Here is a 25726-nt window from a genome sequence, read left to right on the forward strand (position 1 = left end):
CTCCCGGCTGGCCTGGGAACGCCTCGGGGTCCCCCTGGAAGAGCTGGAGGAATTGGCTAGGGAGAGGGAAGTCTGGGCATCTCTGCTTAGACTGTTGCCCCCGCGACCCAGCCCGGGATAAGCGGAAGATGATGGATGGGTGGATGGTTGGAATTAATTATTTTTTCTATTCTTTACTTTTATATGCTTCCTGAACTTGCCTTTTATATATTTATTTTTGGCTAAAAAAAGTTTGTACATTTTATAACAAATGTCCTACAACCAGTTCTAAATCATGTGGGGGAAAAGGCGCCTTCTTAGAGATTCAGCCTCTCTTCCAGTTCGTATGTCGTTAGGAGAATCTACAGTCCAACAATGGGACTTGCAAGAAAGATTTTAACGCTCTGTGAGAATAAGGGCGTAAAAGGAAACCGAAAATAACTAAATGGCTTCAAAAAAACAGTCTAATGGCTTCAAGAAGAAATGCAGAATATGTAAAAAAAATGAAATTAAGGAAGACGCAAAACAAAGATGGATACCAATGGTAAATATACACACCCTTAAGACACTTTTTTTTGTCAGATTGGAAGCCTGATTCAAATCAAAATTATATTGTGTTACTGTACTTATTCTATCTGTTACTTTTATTTATTTTTTTATTTATTTAATTGTATTTTTTGTTACTGTGGTATCAGGATATGTCAACAAAGAGCACACAATGAAAAAGTGACAAAATCATGCAGGTCAGGATCAATATTCGACGAGACCAAGACAAGTTTACAAAATTGGATGACTTTTATATACAGGTAGGTGTAATAACATATTAAATAACCTGTTTTTGTCTTTTAACTTTAAGAAACATTACTTTTTCTTTTTACAACATTTTTTTTCACATAAATATTTCAATATTGGAGATTCAGTCAAGGTTTACGTTTACGCCAAGTCGACATGGTCCAGGATGGCCTTGCTGGAAGCTCTGCCACCATTACTAAAATGACCCGGAAAATGAGATTAGTCTGCAGGAAAGCCTTGGAGATGTTCAAAAGGAAGACAGGAAAGGCATGGGTGGAAGAAGGGAATTTACTGTGATAGATGAAAGCAACATCCGCCACAAAAGGAAGGTGGGATATCCTTTTTTAACTATTTTTGTAAGACATTACATTTGTAAAACATGTAAGGTGGAACAGCTGAAATACAATATCTATATCAAATTTCAATAGTGATATTTGATGCATCACTGAATCAGACAGAGACGGAGAATCATTCCTTTAAATTTGGTATTTTTATTGAACCAGATGAACCCGTATCATCAACTGTATCACCTGAAACTGTTTGCATCTCGTGTCAGCACTGATCCAAAAATGATTCCACCAGTCAAGTCAAGTCAAGTCACCTTTATTTATATAGCGCTTTAAACAAAATACATTGCGTCAAAGCAACTAAACAACATTCATTAGGAAAACAGTGTGTCAATAATGCAAAATGATAGTTAAAGGCAGTTCATCATTGAATTCAGTGATGTCATCTCTGTTCAGTTAAATAGTGTCTGTGCATTTATTTGCAATCAAGTCAACGATATCGCTGTAGATGAAGTGACCCCAACTAAGCAAGCCAGAGGCGACAGCGGCAAGGAACCAAAACTCCATCGGTGACAGAATGGAGAAAAAAACCTTGGGAGAAACCAGGCTCAGTTGGGCGGCCAGTTCTCCTCTGACCAGATGAGACTAGTAGTTCAATTCCAGGCTGCAGCTAAGTCAGATTGTGCAGAAGAATCATCTGTTTCCTGTGGTCTTGTCCTGGTGGTCCTGGTACAGATTTTACTTGGGCTCTAGTTGTCCTGGTCTCCGCTGTCTTTCAGGGCAGTAGAGGTCCTTTCTAGGTGCTGATCCACAATCTGGTCTGGATACGTACTGGATCCGGGCGACTGCAGTGACACTCTGATCTTGATACCGACTGGATTTGGTGGCTACGGTGACCTCGGAATAAGAGAGAAACAGACAAATATTAGCGTAGATGCCACTCTTCTAATGATGTAGCAAGTACATAGAGTGTTATGGAAAGGGTTTCCAGTTCCGGTTTACCTAATTAATGCAGCCTAAAAATCCTTTAACGGATTTGGATATTAAAAGCATATTAGTATGTTATGTGAAAGCTAGGTTAAAGAGATGGGTCTTTAATCTAGATTTAAACTGCAAGAGTGTGTCTGCCTCCCGAACAATGTTAGGTAGGTTATTCCAGAGTTTAGGCGCCAAATAGGAAAAGGATCTGCCGCCCGCAGTTGATTTTGATATTCTAGGTATTATCAAATTGCCTGAGTTTTGAGAATGTAGCGGACATAGAGGATTATAATGTAAAAAGAGCTCATTCAAATTCTGAGGTGCAAAACCATTCAGGGCTTTATAAGTAATAAGCAATATTTTAAAATCTATACGATGTTTGATAGGGAGCCAGTGCAGTGTTGACAGCACCGGCTAATATGGTCATACTTCCTGGTTCTAGTAAGAACTCTTGCTGATGCATTTTGGACTAGCTGTAGTTTTTTTTACTAAGCGTGCAGAACCACCACCCAATAAAGCATTACAATAATCTAACCTTGAGGTCATAAATGCATGGATTAACATTTCTGCAATTGACATTGAGAGCATAGGCCATAATTTAGATATATTTTTGAGATTTTGGAAAAATGCAGTTTTACAAATGCTAGAAACGTGGAATTGTAAGGAAAGATTGCGATCAAATAGCACACCTAGGTTTCTAACTGATGACGAAGAATTGACAGAGTAGCCATCAAGTCTTAGACAGTGTTTCTAAGTTATTACAAGCAGAGTTTTTAGGTCCTATAATTAACACCTTTGTTTTTTCAGAATTTAGCAATAAGAAATTACTCATCATCCATTTTCTTATATCTACTATGCATTCCATTAGTTTTTCAAATTGGTGTGTTTTACTGGGCCGCGAAGAAATATAGAGCTGAGTATCATCAGCATAACAGTGAAAGCTAACACCATGTTTCCTGATTATATCTCCCAAGGGTAACATATAAATCGTGAAGAGTAGCGGCCCTGGTACTGAGCCTTGAGGTACTCCATACTGCACTTGTGATCGATATGATACATCTTTATTCACTGCTACGAACTGATGGCGGTCATATAAGTAAGATTTAAACCATTCTAATGCACTTCCATTGATGCCAACTAAGTGTTCAAGTCTTCGCAAAAGAATGTTGTGGTCAATTGTGTCAAACACAGCACTAAGATCCAATAAAACTAACAGAGAGATACACCCACGATCAGATGATAAGAGCAGATCATTTGTAACTCTAAGGAGAGCAGTCTCAGTACTATGATACCGTCTAAATCCTGAATGGAAATCCTCACATATACCATTTTTCTCTAAGAAGGAATATAACTGTGAGGATACCACCTTTTCTAGTATCTTGGACAGAAAAGGGAGATTCGAGATTGGTCTATAATTAACTAGTTCTTTGGGGTCAAGTTGTGTTTTTTTGATGAAAGGCTTAATAACAGCCAGTTTGAAGGTTTTGGGGACATATCCTAATGACAATGAGGAATTAATAATAGTCAGAAGAGGATCTATGAATTCTGGAAGCACCTCTTTTAGGAGCTTAGATGGTATAGGGTCTAACATACATGTTGTTGGTTTAGATGATTTAGCAAGTTTATACAATTCTTCCTCTCCTATAGTAAAAAATGAGTGGAACTGTTCCTCAGGGGGTCTGTAGTGCACTGTCTGATGCGATACTGTAGCTGGCGGCTGAATGGTTGCAATTTTATCTCTAATAGTATCGATTTTAGAGGTAAAGTAGTTCATAAAGTCATTACCGCTGTGGTGTTGGGAAATGTCAACACTTGTTGAGGCTTTATTTTTCGTTAATTTAGCCACTGTATTGAATAAATACCTGGGGTTATGTTTGTTTTCCTCTAAAAGAGAAGAAAAGTAATCGGATCTAGCAGTTTTTAATGCTTTTCTGTAGGATAGGTTACTTTTCCGCCAAGCAATACAAAATACCTCCAGTTTTGTTTTCCTCCAGCTGCGCTCCATTTTTCGGGCTGCTCTCTTTAGGGTGCGAGTATGCTCATTATACCATGGTGTCAAACTGTTTTCCTTAACCTTCCTTAATCGTAGAATCGTTAAAGTGCTAGAAAAGAGAGAGTCCATAGTTTCTGTTACATCATCAAGTTGTTCTGAGGTTATGTATATGCTAAGGAATTTGGATACATCAGGAAGATAACTTAAAAAGCAGTCTTTTGTGGTAGAAGTGATGGTTTTTCCATAATTGTAACAAGAAGTAGAATTTACAATTTTGGCTATATGAAGTTTGCACAAAACTATATAATGATCTGAGATATCATCACTTGGCTGCATAATTTAAACACTATCAACATCAATTCCGTCCTTCGGATGAGACGTTAAACCGATGTCCTGACTCTCTGTGGTCATTAAAAATCCCAGGATGTCTTTCGAAAAGAGTAGAGGTGTGACCTCGGCATCCTGGCTAAATTCGCCCATTGGCCTCGGACCATCATGGCCTCCTAACAGTCTCCATATCTACTGATTGGCTTCATCACTCCGTCTCCTCTCCACCAGTAAGCTGGTGTGTGGTGGGCGTTCTGGCGCACTATGGCTGCCATCGCATCATCCAGGTGGATGCTGCACACTGGTGGTGGATGAGGAGATACCCCCTGTCTATGTAAAAGCGCTTTGAGTGCTAGAAAAGCGCTATATAAAATGTAAGGAATTATTATTATTATTATTAATTCCATGTGACAGTATTCAATCTAAAGTATGATTTCAACAATGAGTAGGTCCTGAAACGTGTTGTCTAACCCCAATAGAGTTCAGAATGTCTATAAATGCTGATCCCAATGCATCTTTTTCATTATCAACATGGATTTTAAAATCACCAATTAAAACTTTATCTGCAGCCAGAACTATCTCGGATGTAAAATCACCAAACTCTTTAATAAAGTCTGTATGGTGCCCTGGTGGCCTGTATACAGTAGCCAGTACAAACTTAACAGGGGATTTATCATAGAAAACATTCAGGTTACAGTTCACCTCAGATTGTGTTGCTGATTTGAATCATGTGTATGGGATAGAAGGATAAGAAGAGCTTGGTCAAAAATGTCTTCTCTTCTGGCTCTGTTGTGAGCGCGATTGCTGTGACGGTTGACATAAGACGCTGCTGACGCGTTATCCGATGCGCCCAATAACACGTCAGCAGCGTCATACCACAACAACGTCACTGCAGTGTTGTGAACGCACTCACAACAGACCCGCAAGAGAAGGCAATGCTGATTGTTATTTTTGGACGAAAATGTATTTTTGATGCTTCAACAAATTCTAACTGACCCTCTGATGTCACATGGACTACTTTAATTATATTTTTATTACCTTTCTGGACATGGACAGTATACCGTACATAGGTTTTTAATGGAGGGACAGAAAGCACTCTGACTAAATCTAAAATATCTTAAACTGTGTTCCGAAGATGAACGGAGGTCTTACGGGTTTGGAATGACATGGGGGGGGGGGGGGGAGTCATTAATAACATAGTTCTAATTTTAGGGTGAACTAACCCTTTAATCTTATTATTCTCTTATTCAGAATAAGCTAAATAATTAGATTACTGACGTCCATGTAAACATAATCATTATGTCACCTCATAGCATAGCCTTAGTAAAGGCACGAATTACACCTCATAGTGCTGAGCTGAGCTCCTCTGCGTTAGGTGGCGGAATGCGCTCGGGTCGCTGCTCGCGCAATGTGGCGTGTAACAACGAAGAACAATCTTCCCCAGCTTTGGATCAAAGGTAGCACTAGCACCTTAGCAAACAAGCCTAGGATAGTATCAGGTCTCTATGGTGCTTTTCAAGACACTCTTAACCGCTGAGAGCTGGGTAACGCTAGGCGAGCGAAAATCGCAGGATCAAGGAGGTCGTGGCGTTCATAGAGTTAGCGTCTGCTGTGAACGCGAGCTTCGGAGCTAACAGCTGCACTACGTTACCGAGAACGGGCAGCCGACGAGGAATTCCGCTTTTATTGTCCTTCACCGGTTTCGTTGCTCACTTGTTAGGAACAGCGTGGAGCAGCTGGCAAACAGTGGCTAGATGTACGGCAACCTCCGCGGTGGCTAGTCTGTGGAATAAACGTGTAAGATGCTAGCCAAGCACGTCTAGCTCAGAAAGTCGCGTCTTTATTGCTTTTAACTGTCTAGTGGTCTGTCACTCAGTGCATTGCATTTAATGCCAGTTAACGTTACGCAACGGCGCAAAGTTCATTAACTTTGTAGTAAAGGCACGAATTACACCTCATAGTGCTGAGCTGAGCTCCTCTGCGTTAGGTGGCGGAATGCGCTCGGGTCGCTGCTCGCGCAATGTGGCGTGTAACAACGAAGAACAATCTTCCCCAGCTTTGGATCAAAGGTAGCACTAGCACCTTAGCAAACAAGCCTAGGATAGTATCAGGTCTCTATGGTGCTTTTCAAGACACTCTTAACCGCTGAGAGCTGGGTAACGCTAGGCGAGCGAAAATCGCAGGATCAAGGAGGTCGTGGCGTTCATAGAGTTAGCGTCTGCTGTGAACGCGAGCTTCGGAGCTAACAGCTGCACTACGTTACCGAGAACGGGCAGCCGACGAGGAATTCCGCTTTTATTGTCCTTCACCGGTTTCGTTGCTCACTTGTTAGGAACAGCGTGGAGCAGCTGGCAAACAGTGGCTAGATGTACGGCAACCTCCGCGGTGGCTAGTCTGTGGAATGCACGTGTAAGATGCTAGCCAAGCACGTCTAGCTCAGAAAGTCGCGTCTTTATTGCTTTTAACTGTCTAGTGGTCTGTCACTCAGTGCATTGCATTTAATGCCAGTTAACGTTACGCAACGGCGCAAAGTTCATTGGACAGCATGGGAAGTGTTCATAAGAAGGCATCTTAGCACTTAGATCTCGTGCAACGTCCAGATTTAGGGAAGATCGCACCTGTAAGAGCCTGTTGAAGACAAAAAGAGGGAATATCTGCGGGTGTCACAGTTATCATCATGTCTGAGGACCCCAGCGTGGACCGATTCATCAAGGTACGTCAAGTCGACTAACTAATCAACAAAAGCGGCTGAGTTATGTCTTTACATTCTGTAACTTCTTACACCGTAATTTCTGACACGTGTCTTTTCCTGCTGTCTGTGCATTATCCTGCTTGGCATATGGCTGCTAGCCCCAAAAATGTCAAATAAAATATCAATGTGAGTTGAAAATAGTACACAATATTATCTTAAAGCGTCCACTAAGAAAAAAAGTTAGAGTTAACAAAGCAATCCGCCCAGTAATAAGACGACCACTGTGTTATTACAGAATATTACAGTATTTTTATGAATAATGAAGGCGTCCGAGGTCACGCGCGGTGGCGCCATTTGTTTTTGAATAAGTCACAAGACTTCCATTCAAGGAGTCAGTCAGTTTCTTGATCTGGTCAGAATAAACTTTTTTTTTTTTGCGCAGTCGCAACCACAGCCTCCCAGACACTGTTCAGAGAGGTGTACAGTTTACCTTCACTGTAAATGTATTGCTTCAGAAGGGCCCAAAAGTTCTCAGTAGGGTTTAAGTCAGGTGAAGAAGGGTTTTTCATCTTTAAGGCCTTTACTGGCCAGCCACGCAGTGGAGTACTTTGATGCATGTGACAGAGCATTGTCTTGCAGAAAAATTTAAGTCTTCTTGAAAGATGCAGACTTTTCCTGCACCACTGCTTGAAGAAAGTGTCTTCTAAAAATTGGCAGTAGGTATGAGAGTTGATTTTTCAGTCAATTTTCAGCCCGAAAAAGGTCCAACTAGCTCATCTTTAATAATATCTGCTCATACCAGTATCCCACCTCCACCTTGCTGGCGTCTGAGTCGAAATGGAGCTCTGTGTCCGTTACTGATCCAACCACAGGCCCATCCATCTGGTCCGTCAAGAGTCACTCTCATCTCATCAGTCCACAAAATCTTTGTAAAATCTGTCTTCAGATATTTCTTGGCCCATTCTTGACGTTTCAACATATGGCTCTTGTTCAGAGGTGGCCGGGTTTCAGTCTTTCTTACCTTCAGTTACCTTCAGTTCTGAGAACTGAACACCTCGTACTTCTTGACACTCCAGGTAGGTTGCAGTTGTGGAATATGGCAGCACTGGAGGATAATCGTTTTTTTGTAGCTTCATGTTTGATTCTTCTCAAATCTTTGGCAGTTAATTTGCATCTTCTCGACACGTTTCTTGTGACCCTGTTGAGTATTTGCTACAAAACGTTTGATGGTTCTGTGATCACACCAAAATATCTTAGATATTTCAAGAGTGCTGCATCCCTGTGAAAGACTTTTTAAAATTTTTCAGTTTTCAGAGTCAGTTAAATCTCTTTTTTTGGCCCATTTTGGCCTAATAATTATGCACACCTTGATATAGGATGTTGATCTCCTTAGGCCACATCCTCCCTCGTTACACAAATACACATCACCTGATATGCATTAAATCCAATAAGCATTCAAGTTTATACTGCTTGGACTTCGAAATTATGGATATAATATGGTCAAAATAATCACTTGCCTAATAATTGTGCACAGAGTGTATAGAGTAATAATTAAAAAAATGCATGTTGCTTGAAATTATACATAATTTTTTTGTTGTTACTATAAATAATAAATGAAACACACATGTAACAAGTGTTACAGAAAACAATCATGTCCCTGTCCATATTACAAGTAAAAAAAAAAAAGGATTACAAGATTATCATCCATTATGAATAGACAACCTACTCGTCCTGTAGCAATGTCTAAAGGCTGTAAACGGTGAGAGATGCGGCAGGCGAAGAGAAGAATAAATATAATGATGATTATAATAATACATTTGCAGAGCCTGTGTTACAAAATAACAACAATACCATTTATTCTATGATATCAGTTAGGTTATTGAAACGGGTAAAACTCGATCCAATAGGTGAAACGCTGATTCAGAACCACACAAATGACATTATGATGGAGTTTCTAAGAATTTAGAGAACAGCAAACTACATAGTTTACTCTGTGGTTTGTTGAATTTTGTTAATTGCAGAATTAAATCAATACCTACAGAAAATACTATTATACAGGTCATGGTCATATAATTAGAATATCATCAAAACTTGATTTCACTAATTCCATTAAAAAAGTGAAGACATAAGAAATATATTTCAAATGTTTTTTTGTTTTTGTTTTTTTTTTCATTTAATTTTGATGATTATAACTGACAACTAAGGAAAACCCAAAATTCAGTATTACAGGAAATTTAGAATATTATGAAAAAGTTCAATATTGAAGACACCAGGGGCTCGTTCTTCGTACGTCGCTAACTCTGTTAGCTGGATTTGAATGTTGACGATTTGTCGTGTTCTTGGATTGTTTGGTTCTTCGAAGCTCATCCAGGAGCTGCTGTCATAGCAACAGGTCCGTAAGCTTAAACCTGCTCGGGAGCAGCTTATTTCATGTAAACAGGATTAGATCGCTTCTTTTCAACCAGAACTGATACTCAAAATATGCCTGCTACCACCGCTACTTTATTACAAGAGTATCCTACTGATCCAGGGACAATAATTAAAAATAATAATCATTAAAAAAAATATTTAAAAATAATATAAAAATGTTGTGTAGTCTATAACAGCCTACTATAGACACAGCCAGTTTTACTCACTGAAATATTTATTTGTCATAAAATTATTACTTCATAATTGTATTAGAGTCTTACACACATGCTATACAGATAATAGAGTCGTGCATTATTTTGAGTGATGACTGCTATTATTAGAGTGGCTTGATGGAGCGCAGGAGATGCAGATAACATGATATTGACCCTTAAGAAACTTTCATTAATGCTGTCACGTAACAAATCTGTCCAAATATAAAATGAAATGAATAGATAATTTCTACATTGAAATAAAAATTTAAAGACTGCACAACTATTATAAATTGCGAATCTAAATAATTGGGAATAATGAAAAAAAAAATCTAATAAAATAAAAACATGTATCTATTATCACATTTATGTAGTTTTGTTTGCTTGGCTGTTTCCTTATAAAAGTCCAGAAATTTGTGAAGTTTTTCGTCAGGTCTCGTTTTAAATTATATGATGTCATTACATTGCCGTCTTGCCACCAGCCAATCCCTGCGCTGCTGATCATGGTTTCGAGTATCGATACATATCCCCTTTTAAGACAACACATGAACGTGCAATTATCTCAGATAACTCAATCCAGCGATACTAATCATACACAACAGGTGTGTTCGAAGAACCCAATTAGCCGGATCAGGATTAGCACGATGATATCATTTTGGATGTGTCATTAGATCTCGGATGTAATAAGCGATGTACGAAGAACAGGCCCCTGGTGCCACACTCTAATCAGCTAATTAACTCAAAACACCTGCAAAGGCCTTTAAATGGTCTCTCAGTCTAGTTCTGTAGGCTACACAATCATGGGGAAGACTGATGACTTGACAGTTGTCCAAAAGACGACCATTGACACCTTGCACAAGGAGGGCAAGACACAAAAGGTCATTAGAAAAGAGGCTGGCTGTTCACAGAGCTCTGTGTCCAAGCACATTAATAGAGAGGCGAAGGGAAGGAAAAGAAGTGTACAAGCAATAGGGATAACCACACCCTAGAGAGGATTGTGAAACAAAACCCATTCAAAAATGTGGGGGAGATTCACAAAGAGTGGACTGCAGCTGGAGTCAGTGCTTCAAGAACCACTACACACAGACTAGGGGCTGCACGATATTGGTAAAAAATGACATTGCGATATTTTATTTTTCTGTGAAATATATATTACGATATGAAATCTAATAAAAAAATTTCTTACAAACAAAAATGAGGTGAGCACACTTACATTCTCATTTTAAATTATTTAAACATCAACACCATCGTGTCAAGTGATTAATATGCGCAAGAGAGCAAGACCGCGCTCTTGTTGTTTGAAGACGGTGAGCGTGAGGCCGGGGCGTGCGCGCTCTCTCTCTCTCGCGCACGCTCTCTCTCTCGCGCACGCTCTCTCTCTCGCGCACGCTCTCTCTCTCTGCCCTGTTAAACTGACAGGACTTAAAAACTATGATGGTTAAGCTGTGCAATTAATCCGCAAATCACATTCGTCAAGGGCCGTGGAGCAGCTGGCCGATACAGTTAATGAATAACGGATCAACTTAAAAAAGTCTCGCTTAAAAAAGGACTGGACTGCTGCTGAGTGGCCCACAGTTATGTTCTCTGATGAAAGTAAATTGAGCATTTCCTTTGGAAATCAGGGTCCCAGAGTCTGGAGGAAGAGAGGAGAGGCACACAATCCACGTTGCTTGAGGTCCAGTGTAAAGTTTCCACCGTCAGTGATGGTTTGCGGTGCCATGTCATTTCTAATTCAAATTTCCTGAGATACTGAATTTGGGATTTTCCTTAGTTGTCAGTTATAATCATCAAAATTAAAAGAAATGAACGTAAATCTATCAATATATCAGTCAGTCTGTGTGTAATGAATGAATATAATATACACGTTTCACTTTTTGAATGAAATTAGTGAAATAAACTTTTTGATGATATTCTAATTATATGACCAGCACCTGAATAACATTGCGGTAATTATAACTCAAGGCAAGCTACTACAAATCTCATCGTACAATCTCCAAAACAGTTGCTTTGTATTACAAGCATGTTTTAAAATATTAGGTTTAAATATGAAAATAAGTAATTATCTAATTAAATTAACACATTTCCATACTTTTCCAGGACAGAAATCTAAACACTTGATAAAGCCAGATTCAACATTTTTTTTTTCATTTTGTTGACACATTGGAGCTATGGGTTTTTTATCACTCCATGAACCATGAAAATATTTTCAACAATGCCCCAAAAATGTAACCGTTATATAAACCAGCGTGAATGATAGGTAATTTAAATCTACAGACACAAATAGATAAATTGTAATAAAATTAACCCTTAAAATATGTATTTTGGATGTTTTATTTACACTAGTCTGAAAGACGACATGGAAGCAAAATTCACTGTATTGCTTTGCCTATTATTTGTACTGTTTGCAAGGACTTTTATTTGCAGTGTGGTATTACTGCACTCAAATTTTTTTTTACATTAAATGTGTACCTTCATTTTAACATGCATTCTAAACATTCAAAATAGCAACAGGATCTTTGAAAGCTGAATTCAGCACAGCAGCAGTACATGATTTGACTACACAATAATAAAATGTTGAGTCTGACATTTCCTGTTAAATACATGTTATTACTACTGCACGTTGTGCCAGTGACTTGTTGCATCATAACTCTTTAAAAACCACTAGCCATGGATTCTTCTCTGACTCTATCCTTTAAATATGCTTTTAAGCCCTTTCAGTTTTATCACAAGCGTCTTGTGATGCGCAATGCAGAATTCAACTATTTGAAAACAATGGCAAAGTAATCAGTTTTTAAGTCAGGTCAGTCAGTGTGGATTAGTTTATGAAGTGAACAATGAACTGTTCCCAAACACTCAGTATGCTCTTGTTACAGGAGACCTCCATCCTGGAAGAGTACAACATTAATTGGACACAGAAGCTGGGAGCTGGGATCAGTGGTCCTGTGAGGTACAGTATGCTGTTAGTTTGAAGGGGATTTTAAATGGTAATTTCTGCATTAAAAAAGTTTTAAATAAAAATGACTTTCCGCTGTTAACACTATAAAGCTCCTCCAGCAGAAGTAGTTATTTCCCACTTTATGAATGCATTTTTGTTTCATTAAATATTTTCTGTTTCGTTGCTGGAACACAAATCAGCCACCATCCTGGGGGAAAAGTATTCATGAGTTATTTTGGATTAATCTTTTCAGCACTATTATTTCTCAATGATTGTACTGCACTGCATTATGTTTTGAAACTTCATAGCATTCAGCATTAAACTAAGCGTTTAAATACCATCTTACTAAGACACTATTGAGAAATATAGAGTGACAACTGATTTAAACTCATAATGTTATAAAATCTCATTGATTTCCATTACAATCTATCGGAATTGCATCTTCATTTTTGGCCACATAGATATAATCATCTTCGTCAGTTTGGTCCATATTCTCACTTTACCATTCTATATGAGCCATAAAATCCTGATGGATCAAATATGATTCTCAACAAAAACACATAATGAACGTTTCAATAAACCGTTCCATTTAAAAACGGTAGATTTTTGGGCTATATTTGGTTTTACAGTTAAGACGTTAACTAATGTATTGCTGTTTTTTTTCACCAGGGTTTGTGTAAAGAAGTCTACACAAGAACGGTTCGCCCTAAAGATCTTGATTGACAGACCCAAAGCCCGCAATGAGGTAGTGTGTGCTGTGTGGATGCTTTGGTTTTTTTATTTAAAGAACATCTAAATTATTTGGTGTTCTAGATTAAAGGCCCCATTATACTTCAGGTGCAATCGAAGAATGAACTGGTGTGACATCATTTCAAACAAAATCAGTTCATTTCAGTAGTTCAAAACAGCTTGCCAAATCAAACTTTCCAAAAAACGTTCATTCCTGCTGGTTAACACCTTTGACCTACCATTGGTCCGTGGAGATGATGTCATAGGTGTGGTCTGGAGCTCCGCCCTCTTTGATATGGAAATCTCTGGTTCATTTATTCTGTTGAGTCCAATGTCTGAGTAAAAGCTGCTTTATTTTAGAAACTGAAGTGTAATTGTAATCGAAATCAACACTGACACTGCTTTTTCATGTTTAAAGGCACAATAAATAAACAAGGACTTGTAATCCAGATAAATTACAAGTTTAAATAATGGCTCATCCCGTTTCATTGTCACTTATCAATTACGCAATATCCACACTATCAGTTTCCACTTGTAGAAACTACGGCAACACACATGGACAAAAATGCTGCTGTACAGTTAAACAAAAAATTTAACTAAATCCATTATGGCATTCATGAATAAAATGAAAATTAATTCAAAATTGTTGACTGCAGCATAAAATTTAGAAGTGCTCAAAGTTGATTATTTATGCATTTTTATAGCGTTGTGTATTATAACTAGGGTTGGGTATCGAAAACCGATTACATTTTAGAACCGGTTCCAAATTTCCAAGAACCGGGTATTCGATAACACACGTGCATTTCGATTCTGGTTAATGATTCCTGCATTTGCATTTCAATTTGATTAAAAATGACTAAGTGCAGGAACGAAAAGAATTTGCGCCCTGTTTGTGTGCAGCGCACATGAAGCAAAAGCGTGTGCACAGAGAGCAGCAGTCGCGTTGGCGGTTCCCGGTTTGTGTCCATTCTCGGACTGTTCCGTGTATTTCTACTGTAGAAAAGGGCGTTTCAAGCCGAAACTGACTTCTTTCATATTTGTCGACCAATATACAGAAAACTACATCGGTATATCATCATAAACACAGCCATTTTGTTTTATGTGAACGTAAACGGATGAGAAAGAAAACACACATGTACAGTATTTTTGGCTTAAAGAGACAACAGCCTAATAAACACACTGCCTGTTATTAATTTTAATCAAAGAATAAAAGATCATTCACCAATCTTGACTGAATACATTTAATAACTTTAATTGATTAATCTTTATTTTATATATTTAAATAAAAATATGTAGTGTTTTTAATCTTTTAATTAGTTTCTGTACCTGAAATTTTGTTTAAAGCTGCAGTCGGTAACTTTTGACGCTCTAGCGGTTAATAAACAGAACTGCTTGCGTCTTGTGGAAGAACATCGTAGCCGGAACTACTTCTCTCTGTTTATGTCTATGAAGAACCACAAAGGTACTGGGTTACTCCGCCGCGGTACCCCCGAAGCAATCTAAAATAGTCCGAATATAAACACTTATTATAGGTGTACCCTAGTGATTCAGGACAAGCTAAAAACAAGGTTTGGAAAATGGATTCATGGTGTATTCGCTTATTATATACATTTTTCTACATTTTGAACACAAACAAAACTACAGACCGCAGCTCTGATTGGTTGTTTCTTACCGGGAGCGATGGAGTTTCTGCAAATGGCAATAGGACACTGGGAGGAGCCAGAGGAGCTTGATTTTTATCACAGATTATCTGTCTCATATTCTACTGTCAAGACATAATGACAGGTTTAACAAATATGTAAAAAATATTTTTTTACAAAAGTTACCTACTGCAGCTTTAAAGAGATAGTTCACCCAAAAATGAAAATTCTGTCATTTGACTCACCCTCATGTCATTCCAACCCGTAAGACCTCCATTTATCTTCGGAACACAGTTTAAGATATTTTAATTTAGTCCGAGAGCTTTCTGTCCCTCCATTGAAACTGTGTGCACGGTATACTGTCCACGTCATCAAATTAGTCCATGTGAAATCAGAGGGTCAGTTAGAATTTTTTGAAGCATTGAAAATACATTTTGGTCCAAAAATACCAAAAACTTGTCTTAGTTTTTGCTATTTTTGAACCAAAATGTATTTTCGATGCTTCAAAAAATTCTGTACTGACATAATTTTAATATTTGGGTGAACTAACCCTTTAATTGTAATTATTTATGATATTGCTAATTGATTTGTTCCTATCTTATAACTGACTGTTTACTTGCCTTTAATATTTGAAATTTAAATTAATTAGTTGTTTTTGCTATGGTATTTTTTTTTTTTTTTTTTTTAAGCACAGGCAAAATTCCTCTTGCAGTGTTTTGTAGGCTGCTCATTTTTGCTCATGTTATTCAGCTGCAACAGAATGCTTCGTAAAAAGGCAAACATGTTTGACATCTAAATGTTTGACTTAATCTTTTTTTATATTGGATTTTTTTTATCTTATTGGAATTGAAACTAGGAATCGATAAGAATCGGAATCGATAAAATTCAAACGATACCCAACCCTAATTATAACCAATAATATAGGCCAATCATAGGCGTTCAGATGATTCATCGCTGAAAAAAAAAAAAAAAATGTTGTTCAGTGCATATGAATTCTCTCATCATAAAAAACCAAGTGCAGATGTACGTATGATGTAAGTAGAAGATTCATTCATTAAACCGTGTATAGACAACTTTACTGATTTATAAGAGGAATTTTTTAAGAGTGCTTAAACTCAAGCTAGACTGAAGTAAGTCATATACTGTTCCTTGACCATGTAAATGTTCTTTGATCGCTTTCTCTGTATAATTTATTTGCTGTTTGAATAGCTTTGGAAGGTGCAGGTAATAATAAAAAAAAATCATTACATCCATGAACATAATTTGGACATCTCTGGACAACACCCACACGTTTTCTGCAGTTTTTCCGCAATTTTGCACAAATGCCTTTCTACAGTCGCTTCTCCGTTTCTCTGGCCGCTCTGTGTGTCTGCGCTCGCCGCGGCTGCCTCCTCCCCCCTCCCTCTCAAACATGACACCGGCTTTGAGTGTGACCAGCTGATGATTGGCTGTTCTCCCTTAAGTCCCGCCTCTCTTGGAGTGTTATCGGTCAGCTCGTGCTGAGGAGGCGGGAACTTATGGTTATGGTTATTTACATCTCCCTTTTCCAGGTACTTTGAGTGTTTATGCTTTCGAGGTTTTTAAATAAGCTTGATATGTGTTTGGGAAGATGTTCTGTTATTGCTTTGTTGACATGTCGAGACATGTTTTCGGTATTATATTTAGTTTTTTAGACTAATGCTAATGGCTATTGTGATATTGTTCTGCAGCTATTGTTTGCATACCTGTTGAAGAACTATAAAAGTGTATATATTATTATTGTTATTATTATTATTATTATTATTTTTTTAACAGTAAATTGTGACATTATACATTTTTTTAAATGTAGGATTATTTTTTTTTCCAGCCAAACGCTGCAAGCCGGAAATCCGGCACGGTGCCGGATAACTTTAAGCCCTGCATTTTGTAACCCTCTGTCACTGTATTCATCATTTTTATTGTTTATAAACAAACCACATCCATCCCCCATACTTTTGAAAAGCTTGCTACGCGCCTGGGTTTAAGGCAATCGGTTGTATAAAGTGCTATATAAATAAACATGACGTGACTTTACTTGATTGGAGTGCTGGATCACAGAGCTGCTGCAAACATGTCCATATCAGGATGATCTGATGCTTTCTTAACTGCTGTTTTCTCACCACTGTCATTTTTGTTATGTGTTTATTTTGTTAGTGAGAGGAAAGCGTGGTGCACATTTACACACTCAGTCTACACCCTACTTCTGACAGTGCGGGATGTTTGATTGTGTAAAAACACAATATACCGTTGTTTAGCTTTTTCTGACTTCTTTTTACCCCCAAGCGAAGAACGAAAAAGAACTTCGCTTGAAGTATATCAGGGCTTTAATAAATTGTAATTTAGATTTTACAGAACGTTTTAATTCTCTGCTGTTTTTTATTCGCAGGTTAGGCTTCATATGATGTGTGCCTCTCACCCCAACATTGTGAAAATAATGGAGGTGTATGCCAACAGCGTACAGTTTCCTCATGAATCCAGTCCGAGGTAATGGAGTTCAGCAGCATTCGTGCACACAACATAGCACTTACTACACGTACAGTACAAAGAAAAGGTTTCTAATGCTCTTACTACCTCAAATGTAAGTAATCTGCTATTTTCTGTGCTTCTCTCTGATAGGGCAAGGTTACTGAATGTCATGGAAATGATGGAAGGTGGCGAGTTGTTCCACAGAATCAGCCAGCACAAGCACTTTACAGAGAAGATGGCCAGTCAGGTCACTAAACAGGTACAGGCTTCACAGTTAAAGGCCTTGCTTGTTGAGTTAGGCTCTGGTCTGGAGAAGTAAAACAAGTTATATTATTCTTGGGGATGGAAATTATTGCTCTTTTCCTACAGTTAATTTGGGTAATGTAGCAGCTCAATTGATGGTGAAAAATTAATTTAGAGGCCAACAAGAAAGCTATAATGCAAAACTGTCTTCAGTCCAAGCTTTCACCAAAGCCTGCTTGGTCTAGGGCTGGGTGAAAAACAATATCATATTGAAATTGATCAAATTTACAATAAACTCTGGACATTTTTTACTCAGTATGGATTAATCTAACAGTCTATCACATAGCCGAGACATAAGTAATAAGTCACACAGTGTAATAAGACACAGTTTCGTCTAGGGCTGTGTATTGCCAAGAATATCAAGACACAGGGGTTGCTATACAATGTTGCGATACTGTAAGCAAGGCGATATATTGGGATATTTGTTATTTTAGGAGTAGTATATATTGTAAGGAAAGCTGTCATTAAAGAGTAAGTTCACCCAGTAATAAAAATTATGTCATTAATAACTCGCCCTCATGTCGTTCCAAAGCCGTAAGTAAGAGAGTTCAAAACACTGCAGTTTAAGGGATATCCGGTTCGCGAACGAATCATTCGATGTAATCGGATCTTTTTGAACCAGTTCACCAAATCGGACTGAATCGTTTGAAACGGTTCGCGTCTCCAATACGCATTAATCCACAAATGACTTAAGCTGTTAACTTTTTTAATGTGGCTGACACTCCCTCTGAGTTAGAACAAACCAATATCCCGGAGTAATTCATTTACTCAAACAGTTCACTGACTGAACTGCTGTGAAGGGAGAACTGAAGATGAACACCGAGCCGAGCCAGATAATGAACAACAGAATGACTTGTTCTCGAGTCAAGAACCGTTTTTGTCAGACGCGTCCGATTCGAGAACCGAGGAGCCGATGATACTGCGCATGTGTGATTCAGCGTGAAGCAGAATGACACACAGAGCGCCTGAACTGAACTGATTCTTTTGGTGATTGATTCTGAACTGATTCTGTGCTAGTGTTATGAGCCCAGGTAAACCGAAGTCATAGGCGAATGTTTGTAAACATTAACATTACCATAGTAAACATGATAAATGCAACCACTTGGAGAAGCTTCTTATTCTCTATCACAATCATGAATTTTTTTTAGTAACATATTTTATCTGTCATAAATCTCGTCTCAAGAGTTTAGCTCTACGTAGCCTATCATAAAAATATAATAATGTTTTTTGTTATAGAGCTTTTATAAAAATAGAGATATTATCATTCATTCTTAATGTGATGTATAGACTACAAATAACAGACTCGACTGAATAAGCAAGCTATTTTCATAAATATAAAAAAAAATATTTTCATAAAAATAAAATAGAACGAAATTTATTTCTGTGTGACTAATTTTGAGTCATGATAAATTAATTCATTATGATCAATGTATCACGTATTCTATAGTAAAACATCGATGCTTTTGAATTTAAATATTTAACAAAGCATGCTAACAAACAGCCACTTTTATCATATTCGTTTTGTGATCGCGCTAGTTCCAGTGACTTATTTCTTATTTTTCTGATAACTTCTCTTTGTTGCTGAAATTATGTTGTTTCGCGACGTTGTTCCTGAGAGGCTTGTAAAGCACGTGTTTTAGTGAAGCGCAGCGGAGCTTCAGGACAGACAGTGGAAACACTTCGCTATTCTGGCCTCGGTGCTACTGGCCCGAGACTATTAGCCCCGCCTGGCCCATTTTAAGCCCTGGCTCGCACTGGCCATGGCAGTGGAAACACGGCTATTGCAAAAGAGGCTGGCTGCTTACAGAGCTGTCTGGCCAAGCACATGAATAGAGAGGCGAAGGGAAGGAAAAGATGTGTTAGAAAAAAGTCCAACCGCACCCTGGAGAGGATTGTGAAACAAAAACCCATTAAAAAATGTGGGGGAGATTCACAAAGAGTGGACTGCAGCTGGAGTCAGTGCTTCAAGAACCACTACACACAGACGTATGCAAGACATGGGTTTCAGCTTCGCATTCCTTGTGTCAAGCCACTCTTGAACAACAGACAGCGTCAGAAGCGTCTCGCTTCAAAAAGGACTGGACTGTTGTTGAGTGATCCACAGTTATGTTCTCTGATTAAAGTAAATTGAGGATTTCCTTTGGAAATCAGGGTCCCAGAGTCTGGAGGAAGAGAGGAGAGGCACACAATCCACGTTGCTTGAGGTCCAGTGTAAAGTTTCCACAGTCAGTGATGGTTTGGGGTCCATGTCTTCTGCTGGTGTTGGTCCACTGTGTTTTCTGAGGTCCAAGGTCAACATAGCCGTATACCAGGAAGTTTTAGAGCACTTCATGCTTCCTGCTGCTGACAAACTTTATGGAGATGCAGATTTCATTTTCCAACAGGACTTGGCATCTGCACAAAGTGGCAAAGCTACCAGTACCTGGTTTAAGGACCATGGTATCCCTGTTCTTAATTGGCCAGCAAACTCGCCTGACCTTAACCCCATAGAAAATCTATTGGGAAGATGAAGATGCGATATGCCAGACCCAAGAATTCAGAAGAGCTGAAGGCCACTATCAGAGCAACCTGGTCTCTCATAACACCGGAGCAGTGCCACAGACTAATCCATGCCACGCTGCAGTGCTGCAGTAATACAGGCAAAAGGAGCCCAACTAAGTATTGAGTGCTGTACATGCTCAAACTTTTCATGTTCATACTTTTCAGTTGGTCAAGATTTCTAAAAATCATTTCTTTGTATTTTATGCAATATTGTAATTTTCTGAGATTCTGAATTTGGGATTTTCCTTAGTTGTCAATTATAATCATCAAAATTAAAAGAAATAAACATTTGAAATATCAGTCTGTGTAATGAATGAATATAATATACAAGTTTTACTTTTTGAATAGAAATAGTGAAATAAATCAACTTTTTGATGATATTCCAATTATATGACCACCACCTGTATATTTATAACCAGCAGTTTGACTAAATTTCCATTATTTTTACAGATAAGCCTTGCATTACAACACTGTCATTCATTAAATATTGCACATCGAGACCTGAAGCCAGAGAACCTGCTCTTCAAGGACAATTCACTGGTGAGATCTGAGACCTGAATAATAATTTATTGCATTAATTCATTTGATTTCATTGATTACAGTGCAAATAAAGTGATCGATCAGGGTCTTGGTCAGTTGTGGTCCTGATCTCCCACGCACAGGGGCAAAAGTGACTTTACAGTTAAAATGCTGACTATTATTATTTGGATTTAATGCATATGATTTAATATGAAGTGTTCGTAACCCATTATTATTATTGCTTTTCACATTAATGATGCATCATCATACAATCTTGTATTTTGTCAGTCATACCCACAATGCATGTATTGTTTTAAAAATCCTAATCTCTTAAATTGCTTAGAATTGAGCAAATGTTTTTTCAATAATCAGGAAGGACATTTTTCCATTATTAGATTCTGAATCACGTTTCTTGTGTCTAACTGCTCCATTAGGACGCTCCGGTGAAACTGTGTGATTTTGGTTTTGCCAAAATCGACCAAGGTGATTTAATGACCCCACAGTTCACTCCATACTATGTAGCACCGCAGGTAAGACCTCAGTGACTTATTATATATAGATGATCACTCTCAATTCCTACTGTCAAATCATGAAAAATCACATTTCACTGGTCCTTTATCCATATTTACTTTTCTTGATGATAATGGGTCAAAACAACGAAACAAAACTTTTAATCAATTTATTTAATAGATGTCTTATACTGAACAGTGCAAGGAAAAGACAACAAGTTTCTATGGTCACGAAGTTTCATGGATTATTGTAATTCTAGTAAATAATGATAAAATCATTATGACCATGATAACAAAGTAAGCGTGTCCAAACCTTTGACTGGTATTATGGTGTGGTCCCTTTAAAACATTAGTTGGTCATTTTTACAGTGTTTTTCTGATCTTGGCAGCTACACATGAACTCTTTGATCAGTCTTATGTGAACTAACTTTCTTCAATAGGTGCTGGAGGCACAAAGACGCCACCAGAAAGAAAAGTCTGGAATTATACCTACCTCACCCACACCTTACACATACAACAAGGTAAACTTTCTTTCTCAGTTTTTGAACCCTTTGGAAATATTTGGATTTCGTCATTCGTTACTCAAACATTTTGGTCTATATGCATGAGTGACTTTATTTTCCCTTTCAGTCTGTGCAATAATTAATCCTTAATACTTTTGGACAGACAAAACATATACATTTTCATCATTGAATTATTATTATTATACATTTTTCTTGAATGTGTATTAATTTGTATTGGGGCCGTTTTTTTTGTTTGTTTTTTTTTTGCATGCAGTTTTACGCTTTTTTCACTTTGTCTAGTCGCAAGACGTACAAACTGGCGGTGATTCACTCGCTAGTAGTAAAGACAGTGCATTCATTCTTCCTTGCTTTTCTCGTCCGCTCTTCAGAGCTGTGATCTGTGGTCCTTGGGGGTGATCGTCTATGTAATGCTCTGCGGATATCCTCCGTTCTACTCCAAACACCACAGCCGCACCATCCCTAAAGACATGCGCAAAAAAATCATGACGGGCACCTTTGAGTTCCCAGAGGAGGAGTGGAGTCAAATATCTGAAATGGCCAAGGACATTGTCCGCAAGTGAGTGACTTTCCATTCACTTTTCTATTTGATCAAAACATGCTTTCCTCCTTATTCGAGGCCAAGCACAGAACGTATGTAGGCATGTACTGATTCTGTTACTCGAGTCCGTGCCAGCCTCGTCTAGATCTCTTTGGTAAAAAATTGTGAAATTTGGCACTGGTTTAAAATCTTAGTTCTTTATTGTGATGTCAGTTCCTCAAATACTCTGGTGCCACTAGGAGTCTAGGATTGTACATTTATGCATTTAGCAGACGCTGCTTTTATCCAAAGCAGCTAAGATTGGTTACTATTAACCAACGTTGGTTTAACTTTAAAAAATAATAATAATGAAGCAACTATGTATGATTAGTTAATCTTTTACCCAATTTTACCCGCTTTTGTCTCACGTAAACATAAGTCACATCTGACATATTTTGTTGCATCAAGGCTACTTAAAGTCAAGCCGGAGGAGAGACTAAACATAGAGGAAGTTTTAGCCCATCCTTGGCTCAACTGCACTGAGGCGCTGGACAATGTGCTTCCCTCGGCTCAAATGATGATGGACAAGGTGAGCTCCGACCAATCTGCCAATCTTTAATGCACTCGATGCAGACACAGTCCCTGGAGCAACATTGTCATTGATTTTAAACGCTTTCTGCAGTACATTTCAGATGTGGGAGGGAAAATGTATCGTTTAGTTGAACTTTAGTATCTTAACTTAAGCTTTGATTTAAGTTGAAGCTACACTATGAAACTTTGGGCAAGCATCTGCGACTCTGAAAGACAAAGAAGAAACATCATATACCGGGTAAACAAAAAATGCCCACCATTGTCTTGTAAAGTTGTATTGCCGCTGCTTGTGTGTAATGACTATTAGCTAAGAGAAACATGCTCTCTGACTTCTATTATGATTTCAGCATTGCTTTGACTACTTTGTGAAAGCAATTTGTGATGTTGCCATCCAGTGGATGTGTCAGTTACTGCAAAGAATGCCAGACACATGCACAGATGATGCATTCAGACGCACAGATGTCTGTGCATCCAGAAGAGTTTGACTGCACACAGACTCTTGATGACAAAACGCATGCACTTTGCATGAGATGCATCATCAGTCACAGACACCAAATCACTAGATTAGCCATTGTTTAGCTGTTGTTTGCATTGCACAAGAAACAAACGGTCACTCGTCGGTGATCGAGTGTGCACATTTATAACATTTAATTCTGTTGCAATGGACGCCCAGGTTACTGTAAAGCGTAGGCATTTCAGGCTCACGTAACTGCTGCTAAGCTAGATAGCACTGAAATCCATTCCAGTAAAGCCTGTGATTGCTCAGGTAATTCGCTTTGCCTATTCAGAATTTTGTGGAATCTTTGATATTCGCTTTATAGTGTGTGTGTGTGTGTGTGTGTGTGTGTGTGTGTGCAGAAAGCCGAGCTGGATGCTGTGAAGAGGGTGGAATTGTATATGTTTGTGCATGTTACTGGTATTTCTGAAATATTTGAACTTGTGCAAGGATTTCAGATTTATGTAGTAGCTTCATGGAAATAAAGAGGAAAATACCAGTGTTAATAAGACGCGCCCCACCATACAGCAAGTGTTCAAATTCAATCAATTCTGAATTTTTTCGGGAACAGATTAAGTACAAAAGAAGCGCAGTGCATCCGAGAACTGATTGCTGCATCTCTGTACACATAGTGCACTACACATGTGCATAATAAATATAGAAGTTATGTGTTGTTATATTGTTGGTCCAGGCAGTTGTGGCTGGAATCCAGCAGGCCCATGCTGAGCAACTGGCCACCATGAGGATACAGGACCTCAATCTCAGTCTAAAGCCACTTAACTCCGTCAACAACCCCATTTTGAGAAAGAGAAAGCTACTTGGGTGAGCTTCCCCTCTCTGCTGTGTTCCTGTTCATTTTATTGGCATGATTCAGGATGCACTTACAGATCCGTGTTTGATTTCTGCCTCATGCAGCACCAAACCTAGCGATGAACTTTTCATTAATGATCCAGAGGACGAGGCGGAGGACACCAATGTGGCTCTGGAAAAACTTCGGGATGTAATCGCACAGTGCATCTTACCACAGGCTGGTATGTATGGAGATACAGCGTAGGTTTGTGGTGTTTATAGTGTCCTTAGGTTATTCTTTCTAGAAGGTGCATTATATAACTCAGCGCTATGAACTACTGTAGTACTTACAATGTCTCTGTTGTTTTTACAGGTGACAATGAGGATGAGAAGCTAAATGAAGTCATGCATGAAGCATGGCGATTCAATCGCGACTGCAAACTTCTCAGAGATGGATTGCAAGGATTAAGTTGGGATGGTATGTGTTTGCAGTTTATTTGCTCTATTTACTATAGACTTGAACATCTGAATCTATGTGAAAAAAAGATTAAAGATTAAAGTTCGACATTTGAATCAATTATATTTTTTATTACAGATAACCTCAAATGGTGTCCTAATGTTATCTTAGTTCTAAACAGTCATGAGCAACCTCAAAGAAATGTCAGAATAGGTATTTTTTGCTCATGTGCTCTTTGACCTTTTAACGACAGGATGGATGTAAAATAAAGACTAGAGTTGCATTTGCTGAGGAAATAGTAGTTGTGTTGCACTAAAGCTAGGGTTTGGTTCTGTAGCATCAGTGCTTTAGTTCAAAATCTTTAGTTTGTTTATTTCTTTAATCTTTTAAGATGCTGGATTGTTATAAAGTGAAAAAATTTAAATATAGGACGAATGGCTAACCAATTCTTGGCAGTAAGGAAATTACAGTATTTACGTAAATTAATGATTTTTAATTTAAAAGTGACATTATAGACATGTTGTTTCACACGAACTCTGGAAAAAGTGAAGTATTAAGTATGAAAAACAGTAATGTGAGCCCTCTTTGACTAATTATTTGGATATTAGTAAAGTATCAACCTTCTTTCTTCACAGGTAGGTCTTTTTCTGACAAAGTAGATCGCTTGAAGCTGGCTGAAATCATCAAACAGGCCATTGAAGAAAAGACCCTTTTACAGGACGCCCAATAGCAAGTGCTGAAATTTTAACCCCTTTTGTACTGTTCATTATAATTGTCATTAGGCATATGATTGCAAAACGTTTTTTATTAATTGCAGACCTTTTTCCCTGGTCATGCTGTAGTCTGTTGTAAATCTGTAGCTGAAACCAAGTTGTTCTTGATGGTATGATTTGTTTTCACTACAGACTGCAGTAAAGAAATGTGTTTTAAAGAAATTGCAGCGTTTTCATTTCTGAAATTAGCCACATGTTGTTTGGGGAGGGATTCAAGGAGAATAAATGAGAAAATCCTCTCATCCCAAAACAA

The 25726-nt window shown here is 38.2% G+C and overlaps 1 protein-coding gene and 1 long non-coding RNA gene across 2 annotated transcripts; both read left to right on the forward strand.

The window, feature by feature from the left end:
* The first annotated feature begins 152 nt into the window (after positions 1-152).
* On the forward strand, positions 153-1095 carry LOC113069527 (uncharacterized). The gene is made up of 3 exons (XR_003279746.1): positions 153-523; positions 675-785; positions 894-1095. It is a non-coding gene; the product is annotated as an uncharacterized LOC113069527 (long non-coding RNA).
* A 5254-nt stretch (positions 1096-6349) lies between these two features.
* LOC113085231 (MAP kinase-activated protein kinase 5) lies at positions 6350-25631 on the forward strand. The gene is made up of 14 exons (XM_026255106.1): positions 6350-7069; positions 12540-12613; positions 13271-13346; positions 17375-17472; positions 17605-17713; positions 20749-20838; positions 21252-21347; positions 21767-21847; positions 22219-22406; positions 22836-22956; positions 24146-24276; positions 24370-24485; positions 24617-24721; positions 25336-25631. The coding sequence occupies exons 1-14, from the start codon at positions 7034-7036 to the stop codon at positions 25428-25430; spliced, it is 1416 nt and encodes a 471-aa protein (XP_026110891.1). The 5' UTR covers positions 6350-7033; the 3' UTR covers positions 25431-25631.
* The last annotated feature ends 95 nt before the right edge of the window (positions 25632-25726 follow it).

Source organism: Carassius auratus, chromosome 5 (genome assembly GCF_003368295.1).
Source record: "Carassius auratus strain Wakin chromosome 5, ASM336829v1, whole genome shotgun sequence".
Classification (NCBI taxonomy): domain Eukaryota; kingdom Metazoa; phylum Chordata; class Actinopteri; order Cypriniformes; family Cyprinidae; genus Carassius; species Carassius auratus.